The following is an 18983-nucleotide window of genomic DNA, read 5'->3' as shown; positions in this document are numbered from 1 at the left end:
ACAAAGCGGGCAGTGTAATTTCCGGTAGGGAAGGTAGAGGGTCTCAAGGAGTACCCGAAAAGCGATAAAAAACGAATTTTGCAAAAAATTTATTTATTCGACTTATATTCTGACAAGTCGAACTGAATAACAAAAGCAATTTTAACTTAATAAAGTAAATTAGAAGAAGGTTAGGATTTATCAACCAGACCTTGTCGCAATGTAGTTACTTGTCTTTTTGTTAACGCTGCTTTATCAGTGTATTCAAAAATATACTGTGGCTTTATTTTATTTTATTAAAGCATGTGCACGGAAAGACTCTTCCATTGTTTGACACGAAATCGGCTTGTCAGAATATAAGTCGAATTTTTGCAAAATTCGTTTTTTCGCTTTTCGGGTACTCTGTGATACCCTCCAGCTTTCCTGTGAGTATCATACCGCAAAGGTAATTATTCTCAAAGTTATTGAGGGGTTTCAAATCTTAAAAATCCTATACTCTGCATTTAAAATCTCAGCTGAAAATCCCTCTTCTGTAAAGTTGGCCATTCGCGACTTATTCGTTTTAATTTATCTTCTGAGCTGTCAAACAGTTGCAGCAGGCTTCGAATTTTGTTTTGTTCTTCTTTGTTGACGTTTCAAGATAAATTTAATCAGCTTTCTTGTGATGAAAGTTTTGTTAAACATTTTGAATTTTGATTGGGTCGATTGGGAAAAGATGGAGAGCGTTTCGAACGTTTCGAAGATCAAAAGTTAACATTTATATCAAGGGTTATGCTGAATTTGGAACAGTTTCTGATTGTGACCGTTTTATTTAGAAATATTACATTTTTGCTGTAAATTACACGCCTCGCAAACGAACAAAAAATTTACGGAAAATATTAATTAGAGAAAATTTCGTGTGAAAATTTGTCGTAACTTCCCAAAAAATGAAATTTACGACAAATTCTGATATATTTTTTTAATAATAATAGTTTTAATCTCAAAATCGCAAAAATGAAGTTACAACAAATGCTGATTTAACTGACGATTTCGGTTCCGCTCTCACGGATAAAGTATTGGTTCCAGAATTGGGTATCTTGAAATCCACACAGTTTGTATTTTGGATTTCAATATTTCAAAACACTTGACAGATTTGACCTTGATCTTGATTTCTTTTAATTCATAATTACCAAAATCTTGAAATTTTCTTTATCTTGATCTTGGTTTCAGAATTAAGGCCTATATCTTTGATTCTATGACCTATATTTATTTAAAAAGATATCTGTTGAAGTTCATCTTGAGGTATGCTACAACTTATTAGTGAGTTTTCAATCGGCGATAGATTACAATTTTGTGATGTTTTAATTTAATTTTCGGTTATAAAATTTATAAAATTTTATTATCACTCATTATTTTACTAGTAACGACGGTAACGACACATTCAGCGGCTTTGCAGTGACCAGTTAGTTTTTTTACAAAACACATTTTTAGTCAATTTTATGATAGAGGAGACTGGGACAAAATTTGTCAAAACGGATATTGTATTTTTTCACAAGCTATCAGAGAATCTGAATAATTTTTTTTTTGAGCATATTCTTGTAGGAAATTTACCATTCTACAACTTTGCCGAAGTTATTTTCCTCTAACTTAAAATTAAATACGCTTTCAGAGCCATTTTCCAAAAGATGATTTTGTGGAAATTTTCAAAACAGCTGGGGCAAATTTTGTCAGGCATAGGGTATTTTTGTCATTTTCCTTCGCGTTGTTACGAGTTCTCGTGAAAAAAAGAAATATCCAATTGAGATAGGGTAAAGTAATACAAATTGGACAATGGTACAACTTGGACAGGGCCTTTTTTTCTTGATAAATTTAGTACTTCATTTCTATTTGTATATTTTTAATGATTTAGTTTTATATTTTGGTTGCTTGTGCTTAAAAACAAATTTTGTACTGTATTTATCAAGAAAAAAGCCATGTCCAACTTGTACCGGCGAATTGTCTAACTTGTAACACTATGTCCAACTTATATGACTACCCTATTTTGATAGGAAATTTATTACTTTCCAACTTTGTGCTGACTATTTTTTATTATCTAAACGAGAAATATGTGCTTTAAAAGTTATTTTCCAAACGCTGTTTTTGGCAAGAAAATTCTCTTCGACGGCTTAGAAATAGCTGAAGGGCGAATTGGGAGAATTGAATCGAACGAACTTTGCCGAGTAAATGTCACATAGCAAAACGAAAGAAAAAAGTTGGCGCAGAGTGCTTTGTATTACTGGAAATCCAGAGAAATTTAAGCATTAAAACACATTTCTTATGTGAGAAATTTCTCCAAAAATCCTTTATTCTTTTCCTGTTCGAATTGTGTTGCCTCAGAAAACATCTTCAGTTTCATCAGAACCAGTGGACTGGATGTTTCTTTTCGCCATTTGGAACATCGGCATTCTTCGTTTTTTGACAATATTTGCCCCATGCCTCCTGACAAATTTTACCCCGAGTGTTTATTTTTAATACACTCAACTCTTCGTTATCCAGCACTTCGATATCCGGGTGACAGCTGCCAAACACTGGCGGTTGATATATTCAAAATTATTTTCACTAAACATGAAGTTTGTCCAGAGTGAATTAAAGTAGGGTGGAATAACCGGCTATCGCCATGTTTAGGAAAAAATTAAATTCCTTTAATCATAACTTTTGAATACTTGTTACAAGATAAGTCAAATTTGACACAAAGTTACTTAGATGTATTGGCTCTAGATACGTGAAAACAATAATCCTAGAACATAACGCTGGACTACTTAAAAAACTGATTTTTATTAATAATGCAAAAATAACCATTTCGTCGCCACTTTTTACCACTTTTCGCCAGTTTTGTAAAATTTGTAACCACTTCTCGCCACCCAATTGAAAAGAACCACACTCGGTTATTTTAGGCAATGCTGAAAAGAATACATTCACCATTTCTCTTTCCTTGTGATCACTTTATTATTACTCTCTTTAAATGATTTTTCTTCACTTTTATTTGAGAAATCAAATTATGGGGCTTTTGCAGAAAGTAAACAATGCAGATTTGACAACTGAGAATGTACGAAGTGAAGTTAGCGTGGCCTATTGAAAAGATATGGCGACAGGTGGTAAAATCAATTCCAGAATATTACCACTTCTCGCCATGCCTAATTTTTATACAAAAATAATATAAAATGAAATATTAATTGACTAAATACAAATTTTATGTATTCCACAAGTGCAATTAAATATTCAATAGACAAATTATTTACCCAAATAGGTATTTTTGGCCTGATGAAAATTTGACGACACTTAGTACATTTAGTAAGAGATGTTGGATTCGATGCACTTGCTTAAAATATTGCTCTAAAAAATGCTCAAAATCGTGAATCCAAAACGAATAATTATTATTTTTCGATTCTATGCGTAGAAGCAGAAACAATATAAAGAAATTGCGACTCATTTATTTCATAAATTGCGAAAAATAGCGATTTCAACGTAAGTGCCGAGAAGTGGGGCATTGGCGAGAACTGGTGATTCCACCCTATTATTAACATTGTATCGAAGTTTTTAATACATAATTGTGATAAAAAATGAAACATAAGCACACCATGAAGAAAATTCTCTTTTTCTTTGTCAGACAGAAAATAAATTCACACAACACAAAATAGAAAAACCGTTGATCATTCTAAAAACCTAAATGTCATTCTGTCCCCCAGTCAGCCGGATATCGAAGAGTCTACTGTAAAACTACTTCTGGAGAAAAATCAGTTAGGAAAATTCACAAACAAAAAACAGATCCGTGTTCAGCAGCTCCAAATTGTCCAGCAAACACACACTAATGCAACATTTTTGGAAAGTAAGTCGATGAAAATTGATATCTCTTGAATGGCAAATATTTAAAAAAAAAACATGACTCAAAATTTCAATATTTTTTACTTTCTATATTCCTTGCTCTTATTTCTCAAAACCTTTGACGTTTATTGAGGTTCACGAAGGCAAAATGTGATAAAAATTTGAAGTGTCGGTCTCTTTTCTTTTGGAAGATATTGAATTTTAAAATTTTCGATTTGACAAATTTTGCCCCAATCTCCCCTACTATTAATTACTATAAATAATCTATTCCTTGCATATTTTCTCCAAATTCTGTATTAAAATTACAATACTTTATTATTTCGACAACTGCTATTTTTCTAATCGAAAAAACATATTTGTTCTTCTATACACGTTGGTTCCTCCGTATTATGCAATAATTCTTTCTATTCTGTAAATAATGCCACAATATTTCCATTTAAATTTCTCATGTGTATATTTAACACATATTTAGGGAGTTGTCTCGATAAATTTCTGACTGTATTCAACGGAAATATAACAGTTTGAAAAGTAGTACATGTAATGGCCGTCGATGCTTAGCACAGTAACCTCTGGTGGAATTAATGCGCAACATGTTCTATTTTTACATACTCGGCTCTCCGATAACTTAGTCGGCTTCTTGAGCATCATTTCCCTTGAAATCGCCGTGGTGTGAAGACTCACGTCTGCTGCGATTTTATTAATTTGTGTGTGCAAAGTATAATCTTCCATATTGAAAGAGCATTTGAGAAAAAAGCCGGATTCTTCGTGACACTTGCAAATAGCAAATTCGCTCTCCTCAAACGATATCATCCCTCGAAAACGACGCTGCGACGGTAACATTTACAATTTACTACCATTTGAACGTTTACAAAGAGCTTTTTGGTTTTACTTTTACCGTATTTGTACCTTTTTGAGAGCAAAAGTGAGATGAACAAAACTACCATGAAGATTTTTTTGATTGCAAATGAACGCTGGGAGTGCCTGTGCCTTGTTTCATATTGACGCCATTTTTTTTTACACATCGCACCATACAAAAAATAATGAATTTTCAATAAGAGAGTGTGTGAAGAAGAGATTTTAATTATATTCTGTGAATTTCTACGCGTCGAAAATTATGAGAAAAAATTCTACATGAAAATTGTTCTTTTACGCCGCCATTTTGCCACTCAATTGCGTCGTGACGCCGACTTTTTTTTTGTTCTAAAGAGGATTGAAGGAAAAATCAATCACATTGGCCTAGAAATGCCTTTGGTTATGAGTAAAATTTACTGCAAATGCATTTTAACGCATTTTCCATGGCCAACTTGCCAATTTTGTTACATTTTTCTGCGCAAAATATTTCAAAAAAATTTTTTCGAGTGGCTGGCCTTGCTTCCAAAAATACATCGAAATGATGAAATTTTATGATTAAAGCTGACACTATAAATTTTATAATCTCAAGAGTGAGAAAAATAACATCTAATTAAAATCTTCGCGTCGCTATAAATTCCTTAAGAAATTTCTTTCACAGAAATAAAAATATAACATGACAAAAAATCATCGCCTTTATTTAACAAGTCACAATCACGACAATGCACTAAAAAGCCTTTATAAAAAAAAACAACTGGAAATAAGTATTTTTATTTAAAGCTCAAAGGAATTTGACAAGATCCTGCATTTTTTGTTATATTTCTTAAAGTGTTGATATGAAAAAAAAAACTTCCAAAAGCCTCTGCATGTTTCTCCTAAGACTTATATTGTATTTGTACGCATCTTAGACAGAATTTTCATAACCCTGTTCTATTCAATCACTTATTCAGTTTTTTATTTAGAAAATTGTATTAGATATTATGAAAATTTCCATGACACATTTTCTAACTTTCACACTTTTCCAAAAAAATAAATAAATAGAGCAGGCATCCAGAAAATGCGCAACTTAACGAAGAATTTCTTCCTGTATTAAATATCATATTAAATATGATTAATGTAATAAGAATTTTCAGCAGATAACAGTAAATCACTGAGGCGTTAGTGAGAAAGAATAATGAGCAATTTCTGCTTATTAGACAAATTCTTTTTGAAGGGAACTGAATTTTTTATCAATTTTATTTAGAGTACAAAGAACTCCGAAGTCTTATCTTTTATAGCGTGCAAGCAGCGATTGTAAAGCATATTTACAATTTATACTTATTCAATTGCAATATCTCTAGCAGAAATATCTGTATAATAATATCTTATTATATTTTAAATGCGCTTTCTCATCATATTTTTAAGTAAAATAATTGTTTTTTCTCTATTCAGATCAAGAGAATAAGTCATTGTTAATTAGGTTTGATCTTTCTTAGCTACATTTTTAATTATTTCTCTTTTTAAAATTCGTTCAGGCCGTTTTATGGCCTCTACACATTAAGAGCAATTTTTTTTTTCAAAAATTGCTTTTTTGAAGGAAATTCCCTGCAGTGTTGTAGGTGGAAACGTCAAATTTTCTGTCAAAAACTCAATTTTTGACGAAAATTGCTCCCAATGTGTAGCCTTACGAACTATGTCAGAATTGGTATTTTAATGATCTTTTTTACGGCTTTAATTGCTTTGCCCTTAATCTGTAACGTTTTCTTAGGGATTAGGTTATCTCTACCTGGTACAGTTTTAAAAATCCAATCGACAGCATTAGACTACTTTTTCTACAAATAGCTTTGCAGCATTTTTAACGTTTGCAACATACTCCCTCCGTTCCGAAATAAGTCGTACGTTTGGGGAAAAATTAGGGATTAAGGAATATTTTCAGAGAATGTTTTTGTTATTTGCAAATATCTTGTGTATGAACTATCCTCCATGTCCAGGGATAATATGAGGATCCTATCACGATGGTATGTTGAGGATTCGATATGTTGAAGTTGTCGATTTTTCGCGTTTTTTTCAAAGAGCTCCGGTAGATAGTTAATTACTAAAAAATGGACTGTGATTAACATTACAGGCTAGAATTTGTTCTAAATTTTCAGTATGCACAAGTAGAACTCAACAGTTATTACCGATATGACATTTTTTATTGCTTAAATTTTGCAGAATGAGCAATAAAAAGAATATCCTTTTTTATGTGTTCGAATATCTGGATGCAAAATGGTGAGAGATAGGGACTTGGGACCTTCAGAGGACCCCCCATAAGTTGACCCTGGGACACTTTATATGTTTCTCTAAAACATATTCTGAATTGAAGAAAAAAAAATCGCACGACGTGTTTTCGAGCAATCCCAAAAAAACATGATTTTGAAGGGGAAGGGAAGGAGTGGGGGCAAAATAAAGAACATATTAATGGTCCCAGGGTCAACTTATGGGGGGGTCCCCCGAAGGTCCCAAGTCTGTATCTCTCACCATTCTGCACCTATTTTAGATTGAAAATAAAACGCCAAAAATAAGACATTTTTAAGACATTCGTTCCTCAACATACCATCAAGACTGGACCCCAATTTTAGTACTGGACATTAGCAATAGTTCTTTACAAGAGATAATTGTTGATACATAAAACATTTACCAACAAACTTTCCCTTAATTCCAATTTTTCCCAAACGTATGACTTATTTCGGAACAAGATTTTTTCCCAAACGTACGACTTATTTCGGAACGGAGGGAGTACTAGAATTTTCTTACATTTTTATTTTCACGTGTGATATATCGTTGATATTGTTAGACTCGTCAGTTAAATCAGCATTTGTCGTAACTTTATTTTTCCGATTTTGAGATATATACATATTTGAAATCTACGTAATTTTGTTTTTTAAACGTACTTGAGAAGAAGAAACTTTTATAACCCTAATAAAAGAAACAAAAAATTGTAACTCCCATTTTTTTTTTAGAAATTACGACAAATTTCCATGCAAAAAACCAGGGGGGTGACATTAGCTCTGAAAAATGCGACCAGTTTTAGTGTAAATTTTTCCTCTTTTCATACACATTTCACGAGATCTCTCCAAAATTACGTAGGTTGCCAATTTGGGGTTTTCGGTTGCCTCTTCGTTATTAAATTGGCTATTATTTTTTTATTTGTATTATTCGCTAATTCATTCTACAAGGACAGAAAACACCTAATAAACTCAAAAGTTGTTTTGGCACGCTAGAAACACATGGAAAACATAGGAAACGTCATGCCCCTGCAAAAAACTATCTAATTAGCATTTGCCGTAACTCCCTTAGTTCACTTATTTTTCTTCTAATTTTTAGTTAAATTGGAATATTATTGAAACGTTACTTTTTCAAATATCCAAAGACTGTGGATACTGCGAAATTAAATCACTATAATTGAAAATTTGTAAGCAAAAAAAACCGTATAAAATACAGTCTCTGCTAAAATGAAGTTACAACGCTGATCTAACTGACAGAGTGTTTAATTTCCAAGCGTTTAGAAATTAGACTCAGCTCTTCGTTACCATTGTGGGAATAAGCCGATGTTAATTGCAATTAACAATAGGGAATACCGGAAGTCGTCGGGAAGAGATAATCACTTAGGGAAACACATCAACTATCTCCAGAGCTTTCGGCTCGGTCTCCAAGCCTTCATCAGTGGTCAAGTCTTGCAATCTCGACTCGTTCAAGGGTTTTGGTCAGGATTACACCAGGGCATAAGTGGGAACGGGGGCACTATTCTTACACTGTCTTCTTGGCACAATTTTCGGATCTTGTTCTTCGTTTTGGGTCTTGCTCTTCGTTATCTGTCTGACGAAAGAACAAATTGACGTTTAGTTTTTTTTGAATCTAGTCAATGATTTTTATATTTTGTTCTGTGTAAATTTTTTGTCTGTCGAAGAATAAGGGAACTTTCTTCCTGGTGTGTTTAGGTTTCAATTTTTATCACAATTATGTATCAAAAACTGAACAAACTGCATATTTCGTTAAAAAAAAACGTTTTGAATACATCAACTGACAGTGTTTGGCAGCTGTCACCCAGATATCGAAGCGATGGATAACGGAAAGCTAGCTCGTGTAATAGAGAAATTATCTTCTTACTAGGGCACTCCGCCATCTAGCGGGGGCATTAGAGATAACTAATGTGGTGCTAATTTACTTTACAAGCTACAGTACTCTCGCTAATTAATTTCTTATGAGATCGGGCTTCTTTTTAATTCATTGTATAAGTACTGACGTGAGAAATGGTATTGGAAATAGGAAGATGAAACTTCCTCCGGTTGCGTCAGGGTTATCTTATCCTTTCAGGACAGGCAAAACACAAAAATCTTCGCCAAAGCTTTCGAAGCTAACAACGCGCCTTCCTCAGTGGTGAAAATCGTGAACAATGTCTCTGAAATTTGTCCTGTTTTAATTTGAGTTGGCCTGTGACCAATGTCCAGAGAGGTGGTTTTCCAGCAAAATCCTGTATTTCCCCGTTGTTTCCTAATTAGGAGCGGAGGAGTTAAAATAGGACAAATTTCAGAGACATTGGTCACGATTTTCATCACTGAGGAAGGCGCATTGTTAGCGTCGAAAGACAACCCTGACGCAACTGGCGGAAGTTTCATCTTCCTATTTCCAATATCTTTTATTCAGACAGCTTTTTAAATTTGTTTGATTATGATTCTCGAATGAAGCAAATATACTTAAATTAACCATGATCCGATGACAATCTTAAAATGTTTGACAGGTCTTATTTTTTATTATAATTTTTATTTATTGATTTATTTATTATAATTATATAATTATAATAAAGTATTATAATTTTTGATTAAAATAAAATAAAACTAAAACAAAAATCTCAATATAATTCTGCATATCGTCAGTTGGATCATCAACTGGGTTAACTGCATTTGCTTTGTGTCTGCTTTCATTATAAATGACGTATCGCTGCGTGGCCTTTAGCGGCGAATGTAGACAAAGCAATTGCAGTTAGCACAGTTGCCAATCCAACCGACGACATAGGCAACTTCATATAATCGTTCCTGAATTTAAAGATCAATATTGTAAATACGAAACTAAAACTGGAAGAAAAATCTTCAATAGTTGCGCAAATTTTCTCAGTCCTACCATTAATCTTTGAAAACTTCTAATTGCTTCTCATTTGGAACCAACAATTCAAAAAGAAACTACTGAGAACGAACCCAAACTACCACCTTCGAAATCACTAAACCTATCTCTAGCTGTGCTTCTACTATCAAATATCCTGAAGATTTTTTACAATAGAATAGTTTCAACCTAGAAGCATTTGTTACTTCCCCCTGCACTTGTCATTCTCAAGCAAGTTGTTTCAGCGTGGCTTCGCAGTGACTGAAAATGTGTGAAATTGTTGTTTCTATTTCCCAATTTCCCCTGTTTTCTCTATAATTGATATCCTTTCGCAAAAAAAGAGAAAAACCATCAAAGATTAAAATAAAATACCAATCAAAGAAATCCAAGATGAATGTGACAGAATGAGCGAGAAAAAAACAAAAAATGATTTAGCAAAAGTGAGCAACAAAAGAAAACCAAATTATGTCAAATTTCACAGTCGACGCACTCTGAACTCTTCTTCCCTCTGCGTTCAATCGACGATATCCGACGACAAGGCAATTTTGAAGGGGCACAGCCTACGACTAACCCTTCAAAGTGCGCTCCCAGCTCAAGCTACACGGCGTCCTCGTCGCAGTTCGCCGCTCGTCCGATCGACACACACATCGACGTCAAGCCAAAAGCTCTGTCAAAAGTGAGGTTAAGTCTAGCGAGAGAGAGACAGGTTAGGCCAACAGAAAAATGGGAGACAATCGCGGAACACGAGTCTACGTGGGAAATCTCACTGATAAAGTAAAGAAGGAGGATCTTGAGGGAGAATTTATCAAATTTGGTAAGCTGAATTCTGTCTGGGTGGCATTCAATCCACCTGGTTTTGCTTTCGTTGAGTTCCAGAATCAGGATGAGGCTGAGAAGGCCTGTGACATTTTGAATGGAACTGAAGTTTTGGGTTCCAAATTGCGCGTTGAAATCTCCAAAGGGCGTCCACGTAGTTCTCGTGGTGGCCCTGGTGGGGGTAAATTTGGTGGTCCAGGCCGTGGAGTAGGCGGTCGTGGTGGTGGCGGTGGTGGATTCCGCAATGGCGGTGGCCCCAGACAGAGTTCAGGCGGTGGTGGAGGTTTCCGCAGCAGCGGCGGCCCTGGTGGCTTTGGGAGTCGCAGTAGCGGCGGTGGGGGTGGTGGTGGTGGTGGTGGCTTTCGGCCACGTGGTCGAGGTGGCCGTGGGGGAGGTTATGACTCTGGAAATGGGGGTGGATTCGGTGGACGCTCAGGGGGTGGTTTTGGCCGCGATCGAGATGGCGGAGGTTACAATTCCTTCGGCGGCGGTGGCCGAAGTAATAGTGGCGGGGGCGGCGGTAGCCGATTTAGATCGAGGAGTCCTGCCGGTGGTGGACCTCGTGGAAGATTTTAAGGCATTTTTAATTGTATCAAAGGATCCTCCTTCTCAACCAACTAATGGTCTCATTCTTAGATGTTAAAGTGCTATGGATGGGTTATTTTAAACAGTCTGACAAGTTGTAGGCAATTTTTTATTTCTAAAATTGCCAAAATGGGGATTTTTTTTAAGATTATAATTAAGTGTGTGAAAAAAATTATTTGATGAATAATAAATTGAATGTAGTAAAAGGGAAAGACTTTTATTGAAAGGAAACTTAACGAAGATTTTGAGAAAAAGGTTGTCAAAAATTTGGTTTAATATTCGTAAAGATTTATTTTAAACTAAAATTATGTCATATTTTCGAATTTTGAAAACTGATTCGCCAAAAGTTAAGTTGACTGACGAATCCTTGACACCAAATTTAACGAAACAATTTTAAGTGACATAAAAAATCAACGAAAAGTGATGAATTCAAATCTTTACGAATACACAACAAATTTTTAACACTTTCCGTATGTTTCGTTAAGATTTTTAGACTCCATGTCATTCTGGGAATAATTTTAAGAGCATGCCTATCCATGGCCTGTGTCTAAGGTCCAATTTTCGGCTCCTTTAATCACAAGTTAAAGTGCAAATTAATAAGAAAAAAATAGAAAGAAAAATGTCATAAAAGGGATGATATCACCATTCCTTAAAATCTCTCTCTCGCTCGAGATCAAGTGTCAAAGAAAAGATTGTAAAAGAAAAAATTTAACGAAAAGACGAATAAACTTTTGATATAAAAAAAACAGCAAGAGGGATTGATTGAAAGAGGGAGACAATATTTAAGGAGAAATAAACCACCATAAAAAATGTGAATTTCGAGTTAAGAGAGCAATGTGCACAAAAAAAACTTTATTTTTCTGTTAAAGAAAAAAAGAGAACCTTCAAAGATCATTCAATGTTGCAAGTAAAGAAATATCGTCAAGAGTATTGAAAAATGTAAAAGAAAAAAAATTATCTAAAGTGTCTGAAGAGAATAAAGAGAGGATAATATAGACGACATAATCACTTATCTGGTTTTTATTCCTTAATCCCAATTTAAAACTTAACAAATTGTTATGGATCCCTTAGTTGATGTAGCAGGATTCGTAGGTCGGCACCATGTATTTGATGTTGATGAAGGCATCTTCTCCGCCATGTCGCTCGAGAACTTGCAGCGTCTCGTCAATCAAATCGCCCAGATTCATGTTGTTCTTCTGAGCATAGTCGATGCTGTCGCCACAATTTACTGATCGAAAAAAAAACGAATCGATAATTTTCAAAAAACCAAGTTCTACGCAAAGCAAGGATTAGCCTGCGACTTACAATTCTTGACTTTGTAGGCATTGAACATGGGCAGGAGCTGACGATAGAAAGGCACTAGAGCCGGTCCCACGAGGTCCGAAGACATCACGAGTTGCTGAATAATCTTTAAAGTCACGCACATGGTTTCGTTGTTGCGAGTATTGAGGGCATCTGCAAAAACAAAAAAATAATTTTTGCTAAGTATAGTAATATAATAATGGGTTTTTGCATATATTTTAAAGCTTGCGTGCAAAATAAATGCTTACCCAGGTAAAAAAAATCATTTACCTGTTTCAACTAAATTTGCATCTTATCAAGATTTTTAATTTAAATTAGGTCAAATGGTTTGTTTTACAAATTATTTTCTATAATTCATATTTAATTGATTCCTTTCTTGAAGAAAAGTCCCGTTTTTCTATTTATTACTGGTCTTAAAACTTTTCTTAAAAAAAGTATTCGACCTTCGTTTTTCGGTGTTCCAAGAAGGATATTCATTAAGTTGTTGATGTTCGAGGACATAAATGTTCACCTTGACCATATCACTCCTTGGAAATTACAAGGGGTCAACTCACCTTTTTGGCGATTTTGAGATTCTAATGCACTTAGAAAGACAATTTAATAAATTTTCAGATGATATAAGTCATTAAATTTCGTTATTAGAAAAGTTTTTCAAAATTTTAATCTTTTTGATTACTTGCATAATTTTGTTTGAAGTAAAGGGGCACAAAATAGATTTATCGTTCAAATTTTTGTGAAACATGGGACTAACTCAAGCAAGTTGATCCCTTGTCATTCTAATTTCATGAAAATTTGCGCATCATTTAGAATGACAAAGAGCTAACTCATAAAAAAACATATTTTGAAAGGTAAAAATATGTATATTTCGATGTTTATAATAATGCTCATACAAATAGAAAAGAATTAAATTGTTTTTATTAACATACTTAATTGACATAGGGGAAAGTGACCATGCTTGATACGATCCAAGCTTGATAATAACTATTTTTTTCCTATGTTAATCAAGAGTTTTGACTCATCGCAACATATTTCAATAGCTGGTGCTAAGCCTCACATTTCCTAAAAAAAATAAGGATTCTAGCTCTTTTTTCCTAGTTTCAGGAAGCAAAAATCAAAAACAGGCCCAAAACTGTAATTTCGATACATGATATTTCATAAGTATTTCTTAATTAATGTCGCTGTTCACGAAAACTACTATCATAGGCACATAGAGGGGTCATCAGTACTAATATTTATGTAAAAATATTTTTACTTGGTGGACACTATTTTTGTGGGTGGTAACAAATTCATAAATTCTATCTGTGTCCATCCTATATTTTAAGAAGGGTCCATGAATGATAATTTTAATGTGGCAACTATATCATTAGATGTGATTATTTCATAATTACACATATTGCAATCCGCCAATTTTATCAACAATTGACATAATCTTCAACCCTGTAGCCTGAATTTTAAGGTTGCAGAATGACATTTTCATGGACTCAAAGTGAAAAAATGGTTTTCGCTAGCGCCCTAATGTCATAAAAACATGGCTTAGAAAAATTACATAAAAGTGATTTTAAAACTAATAACCAGTCATATAAACGATTTAAGCAGATAGATTAGAGATCCGTCTAAATATTGATGTGCAATTTTTTGTATCCGGTGAATTTTTTGCAGTGAAAATGGGCCTCCGAATTGTCGAATCAATTATTATACAGGAAGGCCCCGAACCCAACTTGTATAAAAATCGCTACTGAATTTCCATTTTCTTATTGAGGAAAATCTAAGGATTTCCAGGAACTATTTGAGGTTGGATTATGAACCTAATAAGTGAGACATTTTTTTGTCATAGTGCAAGAATCGCTTCGGTTTGTGTGTTAATCAGAAAATAATCACAAACCTTGGACATCATTTTACAGTATTAAGCATGGTCACTTTCCCCTAATTATTTATACAAAGTTGAATCTTTCATACTGTCTCCTGAAAAATGGCTCAGATTGAGTTGGCCCCTTGTAATTTCCAAGGAGCGATATGCTCAAATTTGTCACGGATTTATCTTTGATGTGATTTTGCATTATTAAGAGGTTTTCATGAAATTTATAATAGCAATAATAATGTAAACTCAATATGAGTATGCAGATGAACAAAAAATCGTTACATTTTAAACAATTTGCTGCCCGAATTTCTCTCTAATTCGGTTGACATTTCGGTCCCAAATGCCCGAATTTGGGAGAGTCTACTGTAATAATATCCAAGCCATAAAGAACTGACAGTCTTTGGGAAATTAAAGAGATCCTTCTGAAAATTTACAACTTTGACATCTTAATCCCCGAAAGCGGTATAATCGATATAAATTATATTCTGCATAAAATCGATGTACGAAATAATATTTTCACCCCTGACTACTTCATTAGATAGCTGCTATACAAATTAATTGATTAATCTGAACTTGTAGCAAATCGATTGTTCAAACGATTCCGTTCTGGTAAAATGGACGACAAAGATCAGGCATGCTCTGTTAGGCCAATTATCGAAAATGTTGATAAAATCATGGAAATCGTTGGGTTGGACAGACATAGGAGCATTTATTCTCTTTTTTATATCCCCAATCATCCCTCTCTACACCCAGGCCTCAGGCCCTGCCTAGGCCTATCAAGACCGAAAACCTACACGGTTAAATAACTGTCACTAACTCAAAATCACTTACATAAAAATTAAGGGACAGTTAATCCTAACTGGCTTATATAGGTGAGATTCTTAACGTGACCACTAGCGATGGTTTTATGAACTTGCGATGTTAGAAGGGGAAGTGGCATTTCACGAGAGCTTTCCAAAACGCTCTCACTTTTTAAATTCTGACAATTAGAACCGGAGTTGTGGCCATTTTAAGAATTTTATTTTGAACCCTTATAGCTCGGGTCAGGGGGGTCGGGGGACCTTAAGTTTGGTATTGATCGAAAGCCCTAAGGCCCAGCTATAACATACTAAAATTTAAGCCCGATCGACGCCATAGCGGCGGAGCCATTAAGAAAACAAAAAAAGGTGGGTATTCAAAATGGCGGAAGGAGGGATGGGGGGTCAATGCTCAAGTTGCAATTTTCACCCGATATATAACCTTTGCCGAAAACCGTAAATCGATATCTCTTTTAGTTTAGGAGCTATTAAGCTCTAAAGACCGGACGGACGGACGGGAACGGTTTTTAGCCACCCATATATTCGGGATCAGGAAGTGGCGAAACACATTTTGGCAAATTTTGGGGCCGATCGGACGACATGAAATTTTGTTAGGATTATAGTAGGTGAGATTATTAAGAATCTCACCGAATAGGGCTAAAAAATTCGATAAATTTTATTTTCTAAATTCCTTGTTCAAATTCTAAGAAACTTACGACATTGAAGAAGGTATATGGAGAATATCTATAGAAAAAAATTTGAGACGCTATCTTTTTTTACCTTGGAAGATATTGAATTTTGAATTTTTCGATTTCTGACTTTTTGCCCCAGTCTCCCCTATTTTTGATAAATTTATTAGTATAGAAGTGGAATCTGAAGTGACATGTTAAACTCATTTTCAACGACATAGCTCTCTTTTATATGTAGTTAATATAAGTAGGGTAAGTGTGCCAAATTCCGACCAGCTTTCAATTTCGGTCACCTTTTTTGTTCCTCGAATTTCCATGAACGTTTAGATTTTACGTACTCTAGAGATTATTATACAATGCAAAAGAATAACAAAAAATTTAGCTTAGACAAACGAGATGACGTGAAAAAAACATTGGAAGAATTCTGGTAGGACAAGGAACTATGAGAATGAAGGTGGCCGAAATAGGGCACCAAAGCTATGTTACATTTTTATTCATTTTAATATGTATTAAGAATTATTTTAGAGTATATCAAGACGGTAAACTCTTTACAAGGTTCCAAGCAACACTCTTTAAGAAGAAAGAATAAAAAAAATCAATTTGTATTTAAAATATTACATTTCAAACATGAGACTTCGACGCTTGCATGCAACTATGCCGAAATTTGGCACACTTACCCTATTTATTAACAATTACATTCTTTTAAGAATGTCACAATAAATGGCCTAACAATGCGTAAAAGCATTTTTATTCACTTTATCTTAATCAATCTAACAGTTGTAGATTTATCGATACTAGGGGGAAGTGGGGTACCTTTGAATTAGGGAAGCTTTGAAATTGGGATTTTTCTTCTATTTTTAAATGGAATTGAGCCTTATCGATGTAATCTATAGCTACGCAATTTGTTTGTTACGCTAAATTATATCATTAAAAAAGGTTCATGAAGAAAATCAGCTAAAAAACTCAATTTCACAGATGTTTCACTCACTTCCCCCTAGGGCCCCTAGGTTAAACTTAGGGATTTCGAACAACGCGAAATTCCGGAAAAAAACAATTTGAAAGATGGGACTTTGTTAAACTGGTAATAATTTAGTAAATTATGGACTTCTAGAATTTTCTGAAGATTTTTTTACTTTACTTTTCATCAAGTTTTGGTTTGTACTTAATTTTGTGTGGATTGATAATTCAAATTCCACCCTATTTAGAGATTTTTTATTAACTCAATTAATAAATCAATTCAATATAAGACTTTCTTGTCAGTTCAACAATTTATATGGAAAACCTTATACATATCTGAACAGGACTTTTAACTTAATATAATTGCCTCCCTGAAACCATTTATAAATTTATTATTGTTAATTAAAACAATTGATTTAATTATATCCAAGTTGAGGAATAGGGGGAAGTGGGGCACCTTTGAAAGTGGAGTACCTTTGAAATTGGGATTTTTCACCTATTTTCAAATAAAATTGAGCCTTATCGTGATATAAGTTAGCTGTTCAAACAGATTGAGAAGGCAAATTACGTTATGATATGTCTATATTCAATTTAAAAATAGGATAAAAATTCCAATTTCAAAAGTACCCCACTTTCAAAGGTGCCCCACTTCCCCCTATCATGTAATAACTTACTCTTTATGGGTATGATGAGTTGCGGAATAACTGGATAGATCTTATCCCCTCCGTGAGCCAGCAAATCTTGAACTCCTTGCCTCGCGTAGGTCTTGTAAGGGTGTTGAGTTTCGCTCAATCCGTCGAAGAAGAGCGGTAAATACAGCCCATAGTCCAATTTATCAATATCCACTGTCCAGGCAATCTTGAAACCTCCAATGAGGTAGTCCATCTTGATGGGTAGGTCTCCCCTGTCGTAGTACATCCTGAAGGAGGTAGCCCTGGGCTGCAGAAAATATCGCCCTACAAGTGGACACTCATGGTGAACAAAAGGAACAAAGACAGTCACCTTGGGGGGCTCACTTTGGGGCGTTTTGGGAGGTCCAGAAACTCGGGTGTTCTTCTGGAGGGATTCTGTGGAAAAGGGGGGCACTGTACGCTTAGACGGGAGCCTCTGGCGATAGCTGGACATGGCCAGTTCAGAGCACAACTTCCTCACCACTCTGCAATTCCTGCACTATCGAATTTCACCACTCGACGTCGCCATGGACACATCTTGGCGTCAACAAACACCCTCGGGGGACAGGCTCTTATCATCCGCCGGAAACATTGCTTCGTTATCGACTACTCTTCCCGAGGAACTTTTACATTTGGGTGGAGGAAGCAAAAGAAGAAGCACAAATCAATTGGGGCTGAACTTCACCGTAAAACAAAATTATTAATCAATGAATTTGATTGAGGAATTGAAGAATGAGTTCAATGGCAAATAAGAATTATGAATGAATGAAAAAATAAACTACAGGGTGAATGATATACCACATATAAATAAATTTATTATTTATATTACAGTTAGTATTAAAATTAGACTACAGCAGATTGGGCAGTATTTTGGTAAAAATGATCAGTAAAAAAATCCATTTTGGTCAGTAAAAAATTGGAATAGTTCATATCAAAAATTGCTTCTCTTATGGCCTCTACCTCGCGGTAAAGTTCTCTACATAAGAGAAATTTATGTCCACTATTCTACAGTTTTTCCTATACACAATCCTAGACAATTTACTTCAATATGAACATAAAATTTCTCTAGTGTAGATAGTGGCATTGGAACTACTATATTAGGATCAAAAACCTAGACCTAGCTAGAGTAAGTACTGCAGATAGGTGGAACTAGGGCTCCTTGGAATTTGAGCACTTTTGAAAAAGGGTAGGGTAAGTGTGCCAAATTCCGGCCACCTTTTTTTGTTCCTCGAATTTCCATGAATTTTTACTTTACATACTGTAGAGATTATACAATGCAAAAGAATAACAAAAAATGTAGCTTTGACAAACGAGATGACGTGAAAAAGGCATTGAAAGAATTCCCGAAGGACAAGGAACTATGAGAATGAAGGTGGCCGAAATAGGGCACCAAAGCCATGTCTACATTTTTATTCATTTTAAAATGTATTTAGAATGATTTTAAAGTAAATAAAGACGATAAACTGTCTACAAGTTTCTAAGCAACACTCCTTAATTAGAGGGAATGAAAAAATCAATTTTT

General features: G+C 34.5%; 2 protein-coding genes across 2 annotated transcripts; one reads left to right on the top strand and one right to left on the bottom strand.

Moving 5' to 3' along the window:
* Positions 1–4453: 4453 nt before the first annotated feature.
* Positions 4454–12197, top strand: LOC129803866 (RNA-binding protein Rsf1). Its single transcript, XM_055850686.1, has 2 exons — positions 4454–4652; positions 10268–12197. The coding sequence occupies exon 2, from the start codon at positions 10510–10512 to the stop codon at positions 11176–11178; it is 669 nt and encodes a 222-aa protein (XP_055706661.1). The 5' UTR covers positions 4454–4652; positions 10268–10509; the 3' UTR covers positions 11179–12197.
* LOC129803865 (parkin coregulated gene protein) lies at positions 12181–18193 on the bottom strand. The gene is made up of 4 exons (XM_055850685.1): positions 17807–18193; positions 17465–17746; positions 12493–12642; positions 12181–12415 (listed from the first exon to the last, which is right to left on the bottom strand). Exons 1-4 carry the CDS (start codon positions 17913–17915, stop codon positions 12255–12257), a joined length of 702 nt encoding a protein of 233 aa, XP_055706660.1. The 5' UTR covers positions 17916–18193; the 3' UTR covers positions 12181–12254.
* Between the last annotated feature and the right edge of the window lie 790 nt (positions 18194–18983).

This window comes from Phlebotomus papatasi, chromosome 2 (genome assembly GCF_024763615.1).
Source record: "Phlebotomus papatasi isolate M1 chromosome 2, Ppap_2.1, whole genome shotgun sequence".
NCBI lineage: Eukaryota > Metazoa > Arthropoda > Insecta > Diptera > Psychodidae > Phlebotomus > Phlebotomus papatasi.
The sequence above is the reverse complement of the archived record's forward strand: the minus strand, read 5'-3'. Positions and strand labels throughout refer to the sequence as shown.